The sequence below is a fragment of the Nicrophorus vespilloides genome, unplaced genomic scaffold (assembly GCF_001412225.1).
Source record: "Nicrophorus vespilloides isolate i.1.1-1 unplaced genomic scaffold, Nicve_v1.0, whole genome shotgun sequence".
Taxonomy (NCBI): domain Eukaryota; kingdom Metazoa; phylum Arthropoda; class Insecta; order Coleoptera; family Silphidae; genus Nicrophorus; species Nicrophorus vespilloides.
The window spans coordinates 57,968-82,200 of record NW_017095727.1 but is presented as its reverse complement, the minus strand read 5'-3'; the positions used below and the strand labels follow the sequence as shown (position 1 = coordinate 82,200).

The 24,233-nt window shown below is 30.9% G+C and overlaps 1 protein-coding gene across 1 annotated transcript; it reads left to right on the top strand.

Moving 5' to 3' along the window:
- The first annotated feature begins 468 nt into the window (after positions 1–468).
- Positions 469–22,344, top strand: LOC108561309 (sine oculis-binding protein homolog). The gene is made up of 4 exons (XM_017919183.1): positions 469–767; positions 14,316–14,466; positions 20,917–21,092; positions 21,322–22,344. The coding sequence occupies exons 1-4, from the start codon at positions 681–683 to the stop codon at positions 22,270–22,272; spliced, it is 1,365 nt and encodes a 454-aa protein (XP_017774672.1). The 5' UTR covers positions 469–680; the 3' UTR covers positions 22,273–22,344.
- The last annotated feature ends 1,889 nt before the right edge of the window (positions 22,345–24,233 follow it).

Sequence of the window (24,233 nt, the reverse complement as noted above, 5' to 3'; positions counted from 1 at the left end):
CGCTGTTGCTGTTTGGTGTCGCAGACGCCGCCTCCGTTGCCGCCGTTGCTTCGAGCTTCGCAACAATGATGGGATTATTTTGGTAACTCCTGAAAGTGGGGATGTTGCGACTGTTTCTGTCTGTCTGATACATACGTTCTTGCCTCGCGAGTTCCCGCCGCGTTTGAACGCGCGCGAAAACTTGGACGCGCGCCGAACTTCCGCCGGATACGGACCTGCGTGCACTGTCCGCATCATTCATCAAAGTACCCATCCATCACTAAGGTCACACAATGAGTTAACCGTGTTCGGACTATGATCAATTCAGTAATCATGCTATTATTGCAATTAATAGTTTTTTTTATTATCTAATATCAGCAGATATATTCCCAAAAAGTTTCAAATTTATGTGATAATACATAAAAATATATACTGTTGTATCTTGGTTGTCGAACACAATTCGTACCTAATTGCTGTCTGAAAACCGAAGTGGAACGCGCGCTTTTTCATCCTCTCCTCCAGATTTCCTTGATCCTCGTGCCGCCGCGATCATCCTACACCTGTGCGTGTTTGTTGACACCTCCCCCAGTGAAGAAGTTATCACCCAGAGAAAAATTCGAATTGAGAAAGACGTTGTTTCAAGTGCGGGAAAGTTACTTTGTGGTGTCGAGGAGGAGTATGCTAGTTCGATTTCCTCTTTGATGGATAATACGACTGTCGCAGAGGAGGGCCAGGTTAAAAATAAGATAGTCACGGTGAAGAAGGAGCGCGCAGATGAGGAGATAAAGGTAAGCGAATTGTTTAAATAAACAAATTTCGTATATTATTATTTTTTTTAATCGTATTTCGAATGCACCTATCCGAGCTTGTGCCAAAAAACAAGATGAAAAATATTAATGAAGCAGATGTGCGAGCGCGCTTATTTCTCTTTTTTCCTTTTTTTATTTTTATTTTTTTGGACTAATTCGATGATGCCAACGGACTACGTCGGCGATGCGATGCCAGCAACCGATTTTAATTTGGAAATGACAAAACATAAAAACCGATTGTTCGCCTACTTGCACTTGGTGCATCTGGACTTTGGTTGTCGCTAGTTCTGTCTTCTGGCAGAAGAAGGCACGGGTCTCTCCTCTAAACTTGGTGCGTAAGCCGATCCGTTCATCCGATCCCCAGTATCAAATCGCAGATGGTGTGGAACTGATATCCATCAGACGTCGTAAATACGTACGTGTGCGTTGTTACCCTATACTTCTTACGTCTCCTGCGTTCGCCTTGCTCGCCTCGCTCGTCCATAAACTGCACAAATCACATTAAACACTTTCGCGAAGCGGCAGTTCCACGAAAATTCCACACGATCAGCGTCTCGGCGCGCGGTATTAAGAAAATCATGAGAAGAAGAAAACAGATCCAATTTCCGCAAATTTTCAACTTACGGTGCGGCGCGCATATCTTTTTACACCAGTGAAAATATTAAACTGTATGCTTTAAACACATCGTCTCAATGCCTGTCATCGGAAAAGCATAGAACTTTGATGTTCTAAAGAATGTCAAGGCATTTACTTTATTTTAAATAGATCATTTATTATTATTAAAAAAAATATATTATAACAGCCATATACATATGTATAAAACAAATTTATATAAGGCTTATATTTAAATAATTACAAAAAACAAAACAAAAGAATATTACAACTGTTTAATTACAAGATATTAATTAATCTATTTGAAGAATAACAATGAACTTAAGTAAACTAATTTGTTGATAGTTAACTCAATTGCAAAATGCAAATAATTCTGAATGAAAATTGGTAAGAGATGCAAGTATATAAGAATCATATATTTTCGTATAGCCAACTAGCTTCTTTCTTTCATTTTTTTTGTATTAATTTATTAATAATGATTTTTTTGAAAAAATATCATAATAGCGATAATAAATTAGTGAATACTTGGAAACACACATATAATGGGTAATTAACCACAGTCTTACTTACAAAGAAAATATAGGAATTGTTGTAATAGTTTATAATATTGGAGAATGATGGAGTTAAAAGAGACCCATCATTTTATACTAAATAAAGTCCTGTATGAATATCCTGTATTAAGTGTAGGAGATACTTGATTTAAAAAGAGTAACTTTATGTAATCTTACTTCCTTATGAATTACAATAAATCTACTTTGTACAATTTAAAAATGTACTTGTGTTTTGTATGTTATTATTCTAACTCATTCTTATATAAATATTTTATAATGATCTAAGTAAGCAATGACAATATCATTTGTAAGTAATTAATGAAAGAAAAGCTGTTTTTTTTTCTAATGATAATAATGCTTCTTACAACAACATTATTTAAAAATAAAAAATTAACAAAAGTTAACAGACATATTTATAAATTCAATTATATTAGTTATAATGAATTATTTATTTTTTTGTAATATATAATTCTAATAATTTGTAGATTTCACTATTTTATTTCGTATTTACATTCGTAAGTTCATGACAAGCGTGAAAGATTTTTTGTCAAATATGTTGGCCAATGATAATAGTTCAGATTAGTTACAAACTACTGTAAACACTAGCATCCTAATCAGTTTATCAAGGATTCATAAATCAATTTGGCAATCACGGTAACAAATTATTTATTTTATATAAACGTAATTAGCTAATTATAAGCGCAATTATCATTTCAAAATATAGAACATCAGATGTGCATTATTAAAATATTTAATGGATAATGTTGTAAATTAATGTAATAAATTAATATTTTTATACGACATTACAAAACATATTTTACAAATAAGGAGAAAAGCATAGCTTGTTTTAATATTATTGAAATTCAGTTATGAAAATATTATTTACAGCATTAACATTTAATTATTAATAGACATATTATTGAATTTAAAATACAATAAAGCAAATTTGTAACGTGATTTATAAGAATAAAAATATATTTATTATTTATGACCATTTAATAATTCTCATTATTTGTTAGAAGATTCCTACTTTTTATCAGTTACTATGAGTTTAAAGTTTTGTAATTTAATCAAATTTTTTACTACAAATATTATTAGACTTTTTTTAAGTCGTATCATTTTATTCACAATCTGTTCATCAATGTGAACATTAAGTGAATTTAAGATCGCGTTTGACATTAAATGGATAACCTTTCCCGGTGGATAGTTACCATTATGATGATTTGATATTTTTTAATTTATTGGTTGGCTGTCGTCTTGTAGGTTAACTTCAGTAGTATACTGTTGCTCTGCGATTCCACTATTTCCTTTGACTGTAAATCTGCTGCTATCCTTAACACTGTCATTGTCCATCGACTTGGCTGAAGGTTCATATGCTGAACATCATTCATTTGACTGTCCATCTGTGATGAACGATGCTGCAAGCACCGAGAGGGATACAAAGGGCCTGGCTTGACCAGAATTTCAACCGGCGCCCACGAAATCGTGAGCAGTGCGACTAAACCATTCGGCTATTATTCGCCCTATTATTAGAGTATAAACATTTTTTTCATTGATATGAAAAGAAAGTTTTGCTGCAAATTAATATGAATTTTACGGTTGCTGTTGTTACAATTACTTAAGAAATATAATTTACGTTTCCTTGGACATAAATTGTTTTAAATTGTAATAATTAGTTTAAAAGTTTAATAATGATTATGAAATAATACTTTATATAAATGCAGGAAATATACATTATATAAATAATTTATTGAATTGAACTAACAGTAAGTGTTACTTTTAGAAAAATTGCTAAACATTATATTTGTATTTACTAGTGTGCATCATTCACAATGGCTCTTATGAAATATGTAAATTCTACTTAATGTTGTTGATAATACTTATTTTCAAGTAGTATCTCATTTATTTTTTTAAAAAAGCCTTGGAGCAATATAAGTTTGTTAAGGTATTATACTTAATATGAATTTATAAATTGAATCAATGATTTGATAATAAATTATAAAATATGGTTGTATAAAATAGATAAATTTAATAATAATTATTAACATCATTAATAATAATCATTATTAATAATTATTATTTTCATATAGTTTACTTACAGAGCTACATCTATGACGTCCATTCTGCCCTGAATAATGAAATCATAAAGTTAGAATGTTCTATTATAAAGGTATTTTACATACACATTTATTTGATACTGATCATTTTATTTTATAGGGCGGATTCACTTATGAATAGTAGCCCTTCGTAATGGTTAATTATTGTTTATTTTATTATAATTTCCTTTATCTTTCAAAAAGAAATAAACAATATATATGTGGCATATTTTAATGATCGTCGTCGTCTTCATAAGAGATTCGACTTTATGAATCCCACAAATTAAAAAAAAAATATACAAAGTGCCATTGTTTTAAGAATATCCGCCTATTCGAAAAGCGCAATTGTCCGAAAACATTGAATGATGGTTTTCAGTCGAACTTTTAGAAAAATCGAAGACAAAATTAAAGAACAAAGATTTAAAAATATGCTTAAATGACATTGAAAACTGGTTTTTTTAGTGATAATTATAATTATTTCGGAAGAAGTGTTATTGTTAACACCAATATTAATTAAATAGCAGCGATTTTCAACCTGGTATGCACTTTGAGAGACACTAGGGCTTGTCGGTTTTTAAAACTCTGTTTTTGAAAATCATTTTTTTGAGTAAATTTATGTAATTCGAAAACCGAAATTAGTTCTAATGTTTTAGTTTAGTAACGTTTTTAGTTAATTTACAAAATCCACAGAACGTTCAGATAAAGACGTCCAGTTTTTTCAAATTATTAAAAAAGAAAAAGAAATCATAGCTTTGCTTTGAAAAAATCAATTCATAAATATATTCATGAAGCTGAAACCCACTAAAATAATAAATAAGATGGAATGTCGTTTAGTTTAAAATGCTTTTTCGTTTGGAAAACATAAAATCCCACGTACGGTTTAAATCAATCTATGTTATTACCAAACACAGGAAAATGAAAATAAACGTAAAAAATAACAAATGTCTGCGAATAACAATTTTCCCTGTTTTTAAACATTCGAATAAAAGGTAAACTTAACTTTGAACTCAGACAAGAATTAAAAAGTAAGCACTGTCGTGTTGCAGAACCGAAATGGTTCTTTTGGATAATAATGTAGTGAACGACAAACAGTCCGGTCCTGTTTCCGATAATTGGATTAATACGTGGCTGAATTATTAATAATCCCCTTGTACGCGCGCGTATTTATTTCGCTGAAGGAACAAACAAGGTAATTAAATATCCTATAGGATTCCCTAGAGCCGAAAATAATTGGAAGAAAAAACATCATCTCGTTTTGTAGTTTTAGGTTCATCATATGACCATTTTAAAAAAAAGAAACCTACTTTTTGGTATGTACTTTTCGCACGGATTGCTATGCTATTTGGTTATTGCTATATGTTCGATAGATTTTTTTTTTCGTTCGGGTGAAATGTTGATGCTGGTGAGTAGTGGTGCTGAGGCTCGCGAGAGACGCGAGCTTTGGCTTTTCGCTGCATGTATAATTAGAGACGTTTTGAAAATGGATACGCGGTGTCTGTTTACGTTGGCTGGTTGGCCGCCCCCTGGTCCCGCACCGTCCCTCATCCACCGTTCATGTAAACTTATATGATCTACTCTCGTTACAAGGGTGAATACACAGCGAAAATATTACGCGAAACGCCGCAGAGGGTTCGACAGGATGAAAAAAAAGCACAACAACAACGCTACACGCGGCGTACATACACACGTAGCAAATAAAAATGGTTTATATCCAATACGCAGAGGACCAGCTTATTTCACCTATTAATTTATATCAGTACGATACTTAAACCGTATATGTACGAGATTAAATTACAATATTATGTGTTTCAGATACACGAGCAAACTTGAAAATCTATGTATAATAATAACTAAATAAAATTAAATGCACATGTGTTGATTAGATTAACATTAATAAACTGACGTTTCGTAATAATTTTCAAGTTCTCTAAATATACTAAGTTGTTATTTATAATTACTAAATACAAGGAAATGAAAAATAAGACTAAAACACAAAATCACTAGGTGAAATCTCCCAAATTTTGTTAATATATTAAATTATTCCCAACGAAGGTCATTCAACAATATTTTGTGGATTTTCTTGACTATTTCTGGTGTGGTCACCTCATTTGTTCGACCACATCAAATGTTCGTCTTTGCAGCTCGTACGACCTTGTTTAAACTCTGCCACCCAATATTTTTTTGTTGTAAACAAAGAAGCTGATTCCCCAGAGTAGAATCTATCTCGGCTTTGGTATTAGTTGGACTGAGACATTTTAAATGAAAGTATTGTATCACATAATGATGACTATTTTTTCCATGTTTTCAAATTCACTGACAGCGTTCACTATTGACGGCTGCCAAACGAAAACTAAACAACGTAGCATCTTCAAATTTCAAACTTAAGCTTAAGCTGATACTTTTGATCACAGCCCTCATATAATGAATTCAAAACGGTAAGAGTAAAGGCAACTAAATGAAGGAAATATTAGTAAACATACGAATTTCTTATAAATCGTAGATATGTTAGTGATATTGATTTCGCTTATACTGGGTTAGCAAGAACGTAATTCAGTTTTCACATATACTTCTAGAGTTCTGTTAATGTTATGATTTTTTACTTTTGCCATATGAAAGATGTCACTTTTAGCTTCCTTTAGAAGTGAATTGTGAGTAATTTTGTTAGCAAACATATTTTACTTTTTTATTTCCGTAAAGGTAAGAATAATTCTGATTCTTACAAAAAGATATGTGATGTGTATTATGTTGATAGTTTAACATATTATCTAGAGATAATCAACGTTCTGGTCGACATATTAAAGTTTAAGATGAACTTATCAAAATCATAATTGGATCGGTTTGTTATATAACTATACAGAGAAACCTTATTTAACCAAATGTATTACACACAATAACTGAAAATCACTTACATGTCTTGAACTCCTCAAGAATCTCGACATTCGCATGAATTGAAAAAGATTGACTTAACATATCGAATCAATATTTGCAATATCCATCTCAAACACAATGAAATCGTCATTTTTATTAAACGAACATTAACTTATGATGAAACATGGAACGCCTATAATACCAGCACAAACCACATCAAAAGCCGAACTACTTCAAAAAAAATCATGCTATCAATTTGGTGATATTACAAAAGTGTTGTACATTTTGAGCTGCATCTAAGGAATCAAACGATCAATGAAAATTTTTACTGTCAACATTCATAGCTGGACTAAAAAATCAATAAAAAATGGACAAAATTATCAAAATGTGTTCCACCAGAACCATGCAAATCTTCAGCCATCTTTGGTAACTCGTGGAAAATTATTGGAGCACTGACTTTTAAATTATCATTTATTTTGAAGTTTGCAAAATTCTCTCAATGGTAAAACTTTCAGTAATTATGAATCCTGAAATTGCATTTGTTCAGATTTGTTCAGAACGAAATTGAAAATAAATATATATTTTTTTAAGTTCATTCTTTGTATACAAAAAATACTTTTATGTTAACGACGCAGAATTAAAAAAAATCTAAATTGAAGTTCTATAAGAAATTAGAGTTTACAAAATTGATGTAATTGTGTTTTATTATTTTAATCAATAATACATTATAATAATAATAATTTATTGGCCAAACATCAATACATAAGAAAAAAAGTACTTTCAATACATAAATAAATTCTCACATAAAATAAAAAAAATATACTAATAGGCTGGCCAAAGGGCTAACGACCGAGGTCTTTCCGCCCAAATACATTATAAAAATTGAGAAAAAGCAATTCGTAAAAAGTTTGAAGAAAATTTTTATCACAAAATATATTCTTTTGATAATAAAATGTCATGTTACCGTTCAAATATTCGATTAATTATTTTTTTTAATATCGATAATAAATTTTTCATGTCTATTTTAGGATTATATCAAAATTTGTGTATTTTCTCAAAAAATAAATATTATAATCAACATTTTATGAAGGCAACATTTTTTAAATTGTGTTTTCAGCTGTGCTGTGTTTAAATTGTGTTTATCGAATGTTCACTGTATATCTGAATACGCAATTTTATCGTCCATGTTTTCATTAATTTTAGTATGAAATTTTCTATATGAATTTATTTATAATTATTTAAAAAAATGCCATACATTATCCTACTTTGTTTACTAATTCTATAGTCCAGTGTTTGCAATGAAATGTATGGCCTGGTACTAGTTTATTTTTAGATATTATTGGTTACAGTCTACTTAGAAAAACCTTTGATAGCATGGTTATAATACTTTTTTATACAACAGAAAATAACTTTGTCTATTTACCAATAAATAACAATAAACATAATTTATTGTAGACATACTACGAATGGCTATTGACCGCATTCTTTCCGGCTGATATTATATATTTAATAAGTAAATTAAAACGCCGATTATCCGTGATAATTCGGGAACGTTAAAGCATGAATAATTAGAAGACACGGTTAATACTAACATCGTTTTTATTTGTTTTAAAAACTTAATATCTATGTATTGATATACAAGAATACATTTTTAATCATTGTAAAAGGTAATCTATATTTTTTTTATTGTTTTCGTTGCCAAATTATTTAATAAACCTTTGATTTGGAGAGACCCCGGAGCTAGGGTTCTCAAACTTTCGCTTACAACGCCCTTAATACGTCATAATTTTTTAGCGGCGCCACAAGTCAAAACTTTATCTCAAGGCAAACTTTTTGTTAGCTTTTTTTTGTACTTTTTCTTCAATTTTAGCTGCACCACTGTAGCACAGTCATGGCACAGTTTCGGAACTCCCTGGTAAAATAAGTAAATACTAAGATGGCCGCGTTCACGATTAACCCGAACTAAGGTAAATGGAGACCTGGATAATCTGCGTTTTATTGTATTTCAATATATTAATTTTTATTTTATATCTTTTGAAGATTTTATTTTTTAATTTGAGTTTCTAAAGCATATTAATTATTCTAAATAAACACTAAAATAATTAGAACTATATGAGAACAACGAATTAATGGTATTATAATAATATTAAACGTTTAATAATTATAATACAGTTCAATATAAGAACAGATCATGTAACACACATGTGTATTTGCTATCATTCATGCTGGATTGGAATATCGTGTAACAATAACATGTTTATATACCTTATCCAGATAATGTATGTAATAAATTATTTTCTGTATTACTTCAGTCAGTCTGATTTTAAATAATATGATTAATTATAACAATTTATAATAAACTATTGTAAATATAGAATTGTACTTGGCATCGAGTATTTTATGTTTGCCAATATAAGAAAATGAACGTATGACCAAGAAATTCAAATAAAGATGTATTGGAATAAAATGAAATCAATTTTAAAAAAATAAGTCAAATTCAAATAATTAACTTAAGCCTTGGATCTTTGTCGCGGAAAAAATTGCAATTGACTATGGAGAATAAGTTGCTGGTGTACAAAGTAGTGAAACTAGTTTGGACATACGGTATTCAAATGTGGAGTTTAACGAGATCCACATATTTCAATCTAAATATCGTTTTTTAGTGAAGAGTATACCTTGTGTAGCGACCAAGGGTAGAGTCGTGGTACTTTGGGATTCCTACTAAAACTTCTTTCCTTCATAAGCATTAATGGAGAACACCCCTGATATATTTATCGGTATTAGTCCCCGAAGTACCCGACCTAAGAAAAAAACCTACAAAAAATATCATTATATCTCAACATAGTCTTATTTAAGCTGGATACACTTTTTCCAGCGATATTCAATGGCTTCGATACTATGTTTATAGTGAGAACCTTCGAGCTCTACTAAATAGCCAGAACTGCAGGCAAATCTTTTACCACCGAGCTAGTGTTTTTAGTTTGGAAAGAGAAAATAATCCGAGAGTGCTAAATCCGGTGAATAGGGTGCGTGAGAAAGCATTTCGAACTTTATCATCGATTTTGGCCATTGCGATAACGGATGTGTGAACTGGTGCATTATTTTGATTGTGACCATGTCTGCTAGCTTTCAGTCGACGATTATCCAATATTATTTTGTGGATTTCCGGCGTGGTCATCTTATTTGTTTGACTACTATGATGTTCGTCTTTTCAGCACGACCTCGTTTAAATTCTGCCACCCAATATTCTTTTTGTCGTAAACGAAGGAGCAGAACTGAGATCATTTAAATCAGAGGTTCCCAAACTTTTTTGTGCCGTAGACCCCATGACATGCCATGTTTTTCGGTTTTGGGTAGACTCCCTACTTACCTAATATTGATTTTTTGTAAATTTATTATTTATATTGGGACATCTTCATAATTGTTAAGATCTTTGCTCTGATACTGTTCGTATGCTTCAAAATGTATAGCGACCACAAAGCGAATGCCTACAACTTACACAATTTTATAAACATATATAATATTTTTTTTACTTCATAGGTACTTTTATAAATAATGTATATGTCTTTATATTATAAGATAGTATAATGTAAGTAAATAGGTACTATTAGTGTATGTTGAGATCCACTATTGTGGACCCCCATTTTCATTTCATGGACCCCCAAATTTTTATTTCGCTGACGTAGACCCCTTGCAGGTTGTTATAGACTCCTAGGGGTCGATATAAACCACTTTGGGAATCACTGATTTAAATTAAAGTATTGTATCACATAATGATGATCATGTTCACGTTCATGTTCACTATTGATTGCTGACTAAACAGCGTCTTCAAACTTAACGTTGTTTTTTTTTCAATCATCTGAAATATCTATATATATTCTATTTAAACAAATAGTTTTTAAGTTCTTATTGGTGTTGTTATAAGTTTTGAATATTTTTCTGTTTCTAATATATAATTGGACATATTTATTTCAATATTTAGTTGTTTGCTGAACAGTATACGCGATTGAATAAAATAATTGATTTTAACGCCAGTTCTTAGAAATCTTATTAACTACAATGATTCAAAACTCTACCACCCCAATTCGATATTTTCTAATAGAGAGGTACGCTTTCCAGGAATATGTTAAATAGGGGAATCCATTTCGTGGAATCAAAATTACCAAGCAGTTCGTTTGCATTAAATTAGTTTCGGTTCAATTATTATTTGCTTCGCGCGGCGTGAAAAAAAATATTAAGAGAAAACGCAAGTAATCGTTCGTGGAAAAACAGAGACGTTAACAGGCAAGCCAGGTGTTGGCTCGTATTAGATCACCGAAGATAAATAACTATTGTATTACAATAATTAATGTATATGTTATCGCTGAAGAGTAGAATCCGTTCTTCCATGAAATAATTAGTTATATATTACAAATTGTTAAAGTACAAAATAGTTTCCTGTCTATAAATAATAATTAAATGAAAATTTCAAAAATTTTATATAAATTTATTTGATATTTTATAAAAAATACAATGACTTAAAATAATATTATAAACATTAACTGTATATCATTAAAAACCTATAAATATATATAATAAAAATATTAAAACTTTAGCAAGAATTTGTATATAATATTGTAGCAATTCGTTTTCCTTGGATTGTGAAATTTGTATTATAGTATTTTAATTATAGATCAAAGAGGATGAAAATAGACTTGGCACATCTTAATGTAGATGATTAAACCGCCATAAGCGATAAGAACTTTGAAAGGCAATTAAATTAGTCAGGATAATTGATTATTTCGTAATGTTTTACGAATAGTCGGATCGCAAAGTTGAAGTGAATACATTCGAGGCGTCGACCCAGTTTTTTCGCGTGTAACATAAAACCGAAGCTACGTAGGTGCATTCCTTGATGAATTATAATATTATTTTGTGTTCTGCGGTGGATCGAGGCGTTCTTTTTATTAAGTTTGTTACAATAAGCGCGGTTGACAAAGTATTTGTGTGGTGCTGGTAATGGCGATGATGATGATGATTATGATGATACTCTAAAGTCTAGTATATTATAATGTGTGTTTTAATTAAAGAAGTTATTAATAGCAGAGTGATACGCGAGAGGCCCCGCGTAATACTACACCGCCTAAAGGGGGGCAGCCCCCTTTTGGATACCACCACCTCTACCACCGCCGCCGCCTCAAACTCTTCGCACATCCACACCTCTTCCCTCCCCCAAGTATATCTCTTTACGTGCACTACACGTTTTAATAATACCAGAAACCGGTGATGGTGTTGCACTTGCAGTTTCTGGAAACTGATAGTCCGATGTTCGCAGCCTGATGTTGATGTTGTTGTTACCGTTTATTACGGTGCATCCCTTTCGGCCGTGCTAATCACACGATAAACAAATTAACCCGATCTGTGCCGTTGCAACACCGATCCCAACCCCCGGGCCCAACCCTCGCAGATCAGTTACAAGGCCGAAAAGTAATACGCGATCCCGTCTCGTCTTACAGAAACACCTTCTCCCCATCACCCATCCCTCAACTACCCTCGCTGCTCAACAGATCGCACCCCACAAAAATCCCGATCATTCACACCTCGTATCCCCAGCGAGTTTACAGCTTCTAATTGAATTTTTTCCATATTTGTATGTAAACAATATCAACACAAATAAACAAGTTACGCTTTTTAAATTCCATAAATCCATTATTTTTTCCATTACTTTTTTGTAAGTTTTTAATAAATAGGATATTGTTATATATAATATATACCACATATTATATTTAAAATATTGCAGATTGTAGCAAATATAAAAAAAAACTTTAAATAGATATTTGTTATATATATTAGGTTGGCAACTAAGTGATTGCGTATTTTATTCGCAAATCGAGTTTCTTGACATAGTTTTGGAATGCATGTATGTGATACATTGAGCTTTTCTGCTCACCGATTGTGTTATGAGGATCTGAATCGATAATAGCCTTGATATGGGTCTCATCAACTTCAACTGGACGGCCAGATCGTTGCGCATTTTTCGGTCAAAAATCACCAGAACGAAAACCAAAAATCAAACCGATTTTCACACTGCCTTTCTTTCGAGGCTTCATTCCCAAATACGGTACATAACTGCTTGCGATGCATTCTTGCCTTTTCGGAAATAATACAATAAAATATGTCCGAACTGTGCGTCTTGTTCTTCCATTTTTAAATTGGGATAAAAATAAAACGAAATAACTAATCGATACAATTTTTTACAAAATTAAAGATGGAAGTCCAAACAACAAGCAAACAATATAGATTAATTTCTTTGAACACGTTGACAAAACATAAGAATGTTTTAAGACCACCTATTGACAACATCCGCAATCAATTAGTTACCAACCCAATAGTATCTAATTTTAAGTATTACGTTAAACACTTAATGTGGAAATATTTTTCATGAAAGTTGAATTACAAAATTTGTTGGCTTTTTGACCATATTCTCTATGTGATTCAATATACAGCAATATTTTGCATAGTGCGGTTTCAATCAGTGCGAATTCACTATAATATATTGAATCCGCACTGTGAATATATTGAAAATTGAGGAAAATTCTAAAAATTAGTATACAACAATATTTTTTGATATTTTTTTCCCAGTATAAGGTCTAGTTTTTTGTGATTTTTTATGTGTTATTACTGTATTCTTTTCATCGGAAAATATTTTTCCGATGTCACAAATTGTCGAAATTTGGACACATATGGTTATGAATATTTAACTAGGATAATTTCATTTTCTTTAATTTTATCATATTTTTTCTATTTTACAATTATTTATCAACTCTTCAAAATGTATTTCTATTATAAACATTAATATGATTGAAAAAATAGTAGAAATACATAATAGTCAAACAACAATAATAAATAATAACAATATTTATTGCAACAAACTTAACAAATTAACATAAGAAAAATGAAATTAAATCAAATTATTACAAAGGGCTACTGAGCATAGGTCTTTCTATGTAAACAATAATATTTACAGTATGTTGTATGTAAGCAAATTGTAGAATATTTATACTTTTCTTAATTAGATCATTTTTTTTTTAAATATTTTACAAACAAAATAGAAATAAATTGTAAATACATTTGTTTATCTGTTATATAATCAACTCTCTTTTTGGTTTGTTTTTTAAGCGGTTTTAAAGTCTTTGATTAGTCCGGTTTCAAACAGTGCCATGTTTTTTTGTACTCTCAATTGAATTTTTTAAATAATAGATATAATCTATTATTAAATAGTCAATTTCAATTGATTGATATAATAAAAAAATATATATAATAAAAAATGTTCTATAAGAAAAACACAATTTGATCATTGTTTAAATGATTTTTAAATACATTTCAAATAAACTTACAATGATATTAATTATTTGTTATAGGAATTTGCAGAGACTGCGATGAACGAGCTTCTGGGGTGGTATGGTTATGGTCCGAACCATAGCAAAGATATCATGCAACAAAGGACCACTAATTCCTGCAAATCGAGATCAAACAGCAACAGCTCAGGACCTGATTCACCAAAATTCACGGGTAAGCTCCATACTATTCGCTAATAAGCAAGAAGTTATGAGAATAGTGAGATTTATTCGTGTGTTAATTAGGTATTTAAATTAGAGCATTAAAATGTCCAAACATGTATTTTTTGGAATTGGAAAATGTTGTGATATGGTTTTGTAAATTTTTCTATCAAAAGTAATTTACTTCATCAGATACTTCATACTTTAGTTAAGATTTACTTAAAGAAAAAAATATAATGAGACAAGTGTTATGTGTTGTAACATTATTATGAATTAACAAATTAATGTAATATAAACTTTACTGCAATGGTTAAAAACAAAATTAAACATTTTAATTCACAACAATAATAATTAAAGATAAAATTTAGCTACAAAGTGCTATTGACCATAGGTTTTTCTGCCCGGATTATTGATTATTGAGATATTAGTATGCAATATAGAAGTTGTAATTATATGCTGACTTTACTGGACTAAAGGAATGAAGCTGTAGTAAAGATATTCTGTGATGAAAATAAAAGTTTATAGCATTATAAGTTCTCAGTTGTGAAATTAATATTATAAAGTTGGCATTTTATAGGGGATCGAGGAAGAAGTATACTTCTTGAATTTTAGTTTTCACGTAAATCTTTTACATGAAATTAAAACCAATTAAAGTTGAATTATTTTATGTTGAAATAAATTAAAATAACATTTTCTATAATATTATTTTATTTAATAATAAGATAAACTATTATTTTAATGTTATAATTAGTATATACATGGAAGCTGTAAAATTTCAAACAATTGCGTAATCGTATAATTGTATTTCAATATATCATATTATTAAAAATTCTGATAAATTAGAACAATGGGAAAATCAACATCTTGAAATTGATAATAAATGGGTGGACATATTTAATCATTTAAAAAATGAACACATTCCATATGAGAATTTAGTTATTCTTGTTGAATATACGTTGTGCTGTCCTCGAACAACTGCAGCAGTTGAAAGAGTTTTTCAATTCAATATGAAGGATATTTCTTTCTCCGAAATTTCCAATATATTGTTAGAAAATGATATATTGACAAAACATATTCATTAAATGAAAAAATATACATTTAATTAAATAATTAAAAGGGATGTAAACACAATTAGTGTATTTTTCTTTGAATTTTTAAAATATTTCATTTATTAACATTGTACTGTTTTCTTAAATTCTTTCGTCCTCCTTTTCATTGGTCACCTTAATATTATCTTAGAACTTTCTTGTTGCAATTAATTAGGAGATACTTATATATTTTTTTTATAAATAGTTATTTTAAGCAAAATAGTCGGTAAAACGCCGATTATTTGAATAAGACCGGCTTTTGTGGTGGATAATGGTTGTTTATTTCGCTTACCCCGAGGTTTTTTTTAATCATTGTAAAAGATCAATTTTTCATCACTCGTTATCACCACTTTAAAATCGCTCTCTTATATCCAGTGACAGATGGACAGATACAATTTTTTATCCGTTAATTTATGCGAAATACCTCTGTTAAATCAGGTTGTATAGTCTAGGTTATATATAGTGTGTTGATTTGGCCATCATCTATGTTCGAGGGTCGGACACGTTCGTGGTCTTTGAAATCATCAGCTCTAATCTAAGCAAATCACTTACATATAGTTCTTTAAGCTAAAGCAACATCTCCGTGAAATGTACTTGTTTTTTTTTCTATCTTCAATAAGGTACTAAACTGACACAAATAATTTCATTCTAAAGGATAGTTGAAATTTCACCTTTGTTAATGTTTTTTTTAATTCTTATACACAAAAATCTAAGTATAATATTGGGGTTTCCATAAAGCACAACACAATATTATATACTAAGATATTTAGACAATTTTGAAAGAAAACATCCATTCATTGAAAATCGAACAGAAAGCAAATTAGCACATATTTATTTAAAATATGAAAATATAAATCAAATTTAAATTAGATGTATCAATAAGTGAAACCTCGTGAAGGTTATCCGACTTTGTCGCAATTATTAAATCTTCACTTTGGCTGCACAAAGAAATCCGCTCGATTGGTTTCACTATTTTTAAGGATAAATTTTTGAAAAATCGTAACAGGTGATGAATCTTGATTCTATAAGTACGATCCGGAAACCAAGCAGCAGTCCATGGTATAGACCGCAGAAGATGCAAAGCAAGACAATAAAAATCAACAACAAAAGTGACGATGTCGATATATTTTAAAAGGGCAAAAGTGGTAGTTGCTATCTCACTGAAAACTGGTCAGATGGTAACTACTAAGTAGTACACAGAAAACTTGTTTAGAACTCACCCACTCACACTACTGAAATAACCAACTTTCTTGCGCTATCTGGCATTAATGAAATTTACACAGCACCTTATTATACCGACCTAGCGTCTTGTAATTTGTGGCTGTTTCCGAAAATAAAATAAAAAGAAAGTAAAAAGTTTTCAGTTCCAATGAAGACATCATTAATTAAAAATTGAAAAGCTCCAAAAAGCCGATTTTGAGAAATATTTGAAAGGCTCTACTGACTTAAGAAATGCATTGAAATAAATGGAAATTATGTAGAGAAATTACTAAATTAAATATATTAAAATAAAATTGTTTTTATACTTTCTAACTTTTGTTAGACCCCACGTATACATTTTCATATTTAAAAATATTGTGTTCAAAAACTAATTCAAGAAATATTATTTTGTTGTGTCGGTAGTAATGTATATATAATTAATGAGAAATACATCAAGTACAATACATTATCTCGATGTGAGCATTGCATACGGAAAATAATCTTAGCTACTATTAAGTATATTTGTAAACCCTAAAGTTGTGTTAATATGATCATTATAGGATTGATTTTGTCGAGTATTAATCTATTAAATTAAGATATAACAGCAACATTTGTTAGTTTGTATATTTGGTAACATTGTATAAATATTTAATTATCAACAGATAATATTGATGAACGAATGTTTATAATCTTAGATTTGTTAATAAAATATTTGCATTTATATTAAAATATTATGATATGTATGTATATTTGAACAAAAATATATTTATTGTATATCTTTCATATTTCAAAATGAATGCCTTTCTATATATAATTACTGTCATTATTTTTAAAATATTGCATCTGCTTGATTGCAAATAGAAACTGTTATTATGCAAATGCCGCACCCTGTATTTAATGTTATCTTATCAAATATATAAATTATTTATAATTAGTATAGTTAAAAAAAGGTAATTGTATTTTGCCGCAATCGAGTAACTTTCAAGTACTGGAAACCGTGGAATTTTATTCTCTCGTTTCCTATTAATTTTGCAGCTACCCGATCCACGAGTAGTAGAGAAAAATGAGATTTAAAGAAAAATGATCCGGCTCTCTATGATGCACAGAATTGAATGAAGATGAGAGAGAAAAAGAGGAAGAAGAGAAGCTTCTCCGCCGCCGCCGAGGGCCACGCGCTTTGGCTAATATTACACACGATGGGGGCCAGAAATAGTTCACGTTCCCCTCTAGCCCGGTCTCTTTTTTGGATTATCTTACGTTCATCGGTGCTTGCTCCCCACAGAAAAGGAGTTCGATGCATACCATCATGAACAGAGCAAAAACGCTGTATCAAAATCGAGAAAGAAAAATAAAACAAAATACGTATGCATCAATGAAAAAAAATAGGCAAATAATAACAATAACAACAGAACGTATTTAGTTTGAAACGCGAATGATGGTATAAACAGCGACTGGTGTACGAAACCGGAGAAATATTCCAATTAATTAGCATTGTTTCATTGGATTCAATTAAAATTTTCAATTATACATACATAATATTTATATGAGGAACTCGGACCCGTGCATTTATGTAATTGTATATTAAAATATCGGGCCTCGCTCATTATCATGCACATCATCATAACCATCAACATCATCATCGTCCGGGATTCGTTCCCATAATTATTGCAAAAGTATTAATCAGTGTCGGGTTTCGCGATCGAAATGATCATAAAGTGGTGCCCCTGTCTCGTTCCCGTTTCCGGCAATTCCGAACCTGGCGCGAGGGGTGGACGGTCGGAAGTGAGGGCGAGGGGGTGTCTATCTCATCAATATGATGATGTTCATCATCGGCATCATAGATGGACGGGGCCAGCTGCAGTTGTAATAATAATTACTGTTTTACGGCCGCCCGCGATGCAATTATATTTTACCAGCGCAAAACCGGATATCGATGAGATCTCCGTTAATTAATGGCAGTCTAAACCTCCCTCGCTTTTGTGTTCTTCTACATTTTATATATATATATATCTCTACGTCCATACATTTATTCGTTGCCTAATCTAAACAATTACCGAAATCAATTAAAATTATATAATTGCTTTAATTGCCACCTGATACATTCAAATTCATAAGGTAGTCAATTTAATTGCGAGTTTTTATTTAACATGTTTACAAAATAATTAAAGGTGCAACAATCGTTATTCTTTACCTCAAATATATAAAATGCAATTATAAATTGGATTTAACTAAAGGAAAAAACAATCTGTTTTACAAATTTCACTTAATTCAATAGTCTACAATGTAAATATTTTGAATAACTATAACTTCTTATAAGCACTTTTAGATTGTACTCGATGTATCAAGTCGATTTAAAATTTAATATAAATCAAGTTATTATGAATCATTGTTTATGATTTGCTTGTTCATGTTGGTCGTTTAGAAAAGTAAATAAAAATTAAAGAAACGAAGAAATAGACATTGGCTATTGGTCTCTCCGATCTACATTAATTTAACTTTCTAGATCTACACAATACTCATACACCATAAAATTGTCATATTTTAAAAATTATCTAAAAATATAACAAAATTCTTCTGTTAGTCCTTTAGTCTTTATAAACTTGGGATAATAAAATCAATTTGGGACATCTAGAATGCGTATTAGTATTTATGGAATTAGGATAACGAAATCAAAGATTGTTTTTGTTACTACGGTAACAAAGGCAAGACCAGATAGATAGTTTATTCTTAAAGAAATTTTCTCCTATTTGATATATTTGTCAAATAAATGTTAGTAATGTACAGGAATGAGATGCGGATAAACACAAAGTATTGTATACTATTCATAGATAAAGAGATATGTCAGCTGTATATGTTGTGTTAAGAATTTTATTCTGAAATCGTTTCCGTTTGGCAACGGAATAGCTAATGTCACGCTTCCAAATTCTATCCACGTCATATGTCACTTAACTTTTGTAAGTCAAGCGACATGTGATAAGTATCTTATGGACTTTACACTGTATTCCTTCATGCATATTTTCCTTTATAAACAATTGATTTTCTGTTAATAAATTGGAATATCGATTTTCCATTTTAAAAATTAATTAAAAATACCCAGGGTATCCCAAACTTTTCCTGTAAGGGCAATTCTGAAATTTTCACCTGCCCTAGAAAATAAAAAGGTGTTTATTTTTTAGTTTATCTAGTCACGCATATTTAAAAAATGAGAAAAACATTATTTATTTAGTAATTGTTTCATTCCTGGTTCTGCGGAATATAGTTTGGGAAACTCTGATTTGATATTACATTGAAGCGAAATATCTGCCAAACATAGTACATTAATTAATTGTAAATAATTATGGTGACTTAATAAACTTTCAAATAATTAATTAAAGCAGTGGTTCCCAACGAGATTCCCCTGGAGTCGATGGAATTTTGAAAAAAGTCTATTGAATTTTACGGGCCGATGAAAAATTATAATGATGAAATCTATAATAATTTGCTTTTGCATACGGAATATCTTCTGTTGTCGATAGGCAATAATTTGTAACTTATCATTAAAACGATTATTTTTGTAACAGAAATTTTGGAATCTGATAAAACTATGGCGAAAAATTGATTGAATCAAGAAAACGAATATTTTCTTTATTTAATAAAAATATTTATATCTGTTTTAAATCGAAAAAGATAAAATTAGCGCGGTAATATTCAACTTTACATGGACAACTTAAAACAATTAAAAAAGATCAATGTCTGTTGCAAAGGTTTACAAAATTTAGATGTATCATATTGGAATTTAAAACCATTTGAAAGCAATACAGCCAATATTGCTCCTTACAAGAATTGTTTGAACTAAAGAAGAATTTGGAATCCAAATTTTAGAGACTACTAAAATTTAAGATTAATGTTGACTATTTTTACACCTAATATGAAAAGTATTACTGGAAAACATCAATAATAAACATTTCATTATTATTTTTAAAGGCGATTATTAGTTGTGTGACATTGTAAAATTGGTTAATAAAAAAATGTTATGTTGGTGGCCAATATCAGGGGTCGGCAAAATGACATTTAGATACCTTGAAGATTCAGTTAAACAATCATGAACACTATATGGTATAGACATATCGACCTTTTTTAAAGGAATTTATTTACAAAAATAAAAATAAAATGTAATTTGTTTTATTTTCTTGTAGAAGGATGCGGCTGGTGCGGAAAAGTAGTTGACGATAGCAACGGATTATCTTCAGGCTCATCTACCTTCTGTTCTGAACTGTGCTTTTCGCAATCCCGACGTGCGAACTTTAAGAAAAACAAAACTTGCGACTGGTGTCGACATGTGCGGCACACCGTTTCTTACGTCGATTTTCAGGTAAAAAGAAATGAAAGTAATAAAAAGAAATATAACTAAATTTTACACTTGATCATTATCAATATCAAAGAGGAAACCTCACAAATACTAAAGAATTCAGATTGAAAATTTGTTGAGTTAGCGTGTGGTAAAACTAGAAATATCGCAATTTATTTGAAAAAGAATTCAAGATTCCTTAATATTTATTTTTTTTTCGTATAAAAAATCTGAACTTTTTTTTCTGTTGCAGGACGGAGCATCACAGTTGCAATTTTGTTCTGATAAATGTCTAAACCAATACAAAATGCATATTTTTTGCCGGGAAACGCGAGCGCACTTGGAAATGCACCCCCATCTGATAGGGGAGGATTCTACGACAGCTGGGCTGATAACGCCCGACCTCTGGTTAAAGAACTGCAAATCACCACCATTGTCGTTACCTACAACGACGACGACAACCTTGGGAGCGCCTACATCACGAACGCCATCTCCCGTCTGTCGCGAGGAACAGACGTCACCGCTACCACTGATCACAGTAGCACACCCCTCAAAGTTGCTCGCTTCTCCGCCAGATCGCATAAGGAGTCCGAGGGTGAAGCGAACGCGGAAACGGCAACCCTCAACCGCGACAAAGGTGTCTGAGTCGCCGCAGGATCTGCGGATAAGGCACTCACCGATCCCAGATCCGCCCCATGTATACCCACCTCATCAACCTCATCAACCACAGCAACCACCTTCTACTCCTCATCCTGCGGCTCCCGACCATCACTACTACCACCACCAGCTACCATCATTTCCCCCACATCCGATGCTGATGCGACCTACCAACTCGGTGCTTCCTCCCGTAACTGTAATGGTGCCCTACCCGGTCGCTGTGCCTATCCCCATCCCCATTCCAATCCCGTTGCCGCTGAGTAGTTTCCTGAAAGCGGCCGAAATCAAGAATAACCTCTTGAAAGAAGCGGCGGCCGTAGCAGCGGCAACTGCAGCTAGTCAAAATACGGAAGAGTCTAGTCAGAATACCACGGCGCCGGTTGAGGACGAGCCTGAGGTAGAGCAGGAGGTCGAAGATACCAAGGAGGACGAGATTGTAGTTGACGACGTGAAGACGAGTCCCACGAGATCTGTGAGGAAGCGAAAACGAGTCGTCGAGGCAAAAGCCAAAATAGTCTTAAAATCGAAGAAACCCCTAAGCGTCTAACCCTTTATAACCTCCCCACACATGTTTTTTTTTGTTTTCTATTTCTATTGTAATTACTACAAATATATACACATTTTGTCATATTTTCTATTAATTGTAATATTTTCTGATTACTTACATATCAAAATAGAATATTTATTATTTACTCGTGTGTTTTGTTACTAATGAAGGAGAGGAGGAAGTATATGCTCTTACTTCTTATCCATATAAAAGCCACCCTCCCACCAATCTTCCATGCCCGAGAAAATAGAATTTTCATAAAGCGGAAAACTTCGCCGACGTCGTGCAAACAAAACTTTTCGAATATATCTAATCTACTGCTGACTATTAAAGGATACAGACGCGAAAAACATTTTAATTTATGAATATGATCGATTTTCTCTCGAAATAAGCCATTTCCAATATTTATAATTTAAAATATTTCACTAAAGATATCAAAAAATCTATATATCTAATAAATACTTACACCAAATCACTGTATTTAATCTTTCGACACTACATATATGCCCCTACATGCATACAAGAGGTTATATTATAATATTAACACAAAGTTCTTGACATAATTTCATTTGTTCAATATTATGTTTCAATATCAATATAAAAGGTGGTGTATCAAGAGTTAAACAATTTGGTTTTATTTAAATAAAATTACAAAGTATAATAATAAGCATGATGTTTTTATTGATCATTCAAATGGATGGAAGACAAATATTAATTTAATTCACTAGAAATCAGTTTTTGATGTAACCGTATTTTATTTTGATAGCATGTTAAATTTAAATGAATGAATCAAAACAATCTAAAATATAAACAATCAACGTTCCTCCTCAGCGGGCCGCTGTAAAATTATCAAACCTTGACAGGTCTGCTGCGAGAAAAAGGTTCAGGAGCATTGTTCTAGAGCACCAATAGCGTCTTCTTCGACTACACAAATTTCTTCTGTACCCTCAACCGTCTTATTTTACGGTTCGATCTGGACTGAACGTAATTCCAGAGTCATCATTGTACGGAGGAGCGTAGTTGAAAACTTTATAACGTTACATAACATTCTATTATAATTAGATGTATTATGATGTACAATGTATTAATTATCGCAGACTTCCTAAAATTATAAAGCATAGTAATAAGCATGTTTTTATTCCAATATAAACAAAAAACATGTAGATTATTTATGATATAACAAACCATTTAAATGGATGGCATGGGTACTCTTGCAGACAAAGATTTCTCGATTTTTTTAATGTTGTAAAGAATGTGTACTTTTAAAAATATACATGATTATAATTAACATTATAATTAGACGGTTTAATCATGAAATTATTAAAATATGCCAAGTAATTATCGCAGATTTCCTTTCTTCTGGCAATATTGAAATAAAAAATAAACAAATATATAATAGCAAACAAAATATAGAAATAATATTGAAGAACGAACTATATTGGAGGTGGAATAAGCAAAAATTGACAAACGAAGAAATTTGTAAAAAAAAATAGAGAATGTTGGGAAATGAATCAAAATGAAAGTAGACAGGAAATGCGTAAATCTGTGGACAAATGAGATTAACAATTAGAAGAACCTAAGACATTGGAGAAGCAATTAGTGAAATGTGAAGATATGAAGGAATTGTATGAAGTCGTCTTCACCTCTAAACACAGCAAGCCCCAAATAAATTTGGAATGAAGAAGACATTAATATTATTTACATTGTCAATTACACAATTAATCGTTTTTTATATTTTAAGGTCAAAATATAATATAATAATTTTAATATAATAATTTTAATTTTATATATAAAGACAAAAACATTTAGAAAATTTTGAGTTTAATACTAATATTTTATAGAACGCATTTGTGACTGAAATAAATAAATATCTTTGAAAGTTTTTCTACTAAGAATAAATTTAATATCAGTTTCAAAAAATGTCTTTGAATATTTAGTGGGATAATATCGTCTATTTTCTA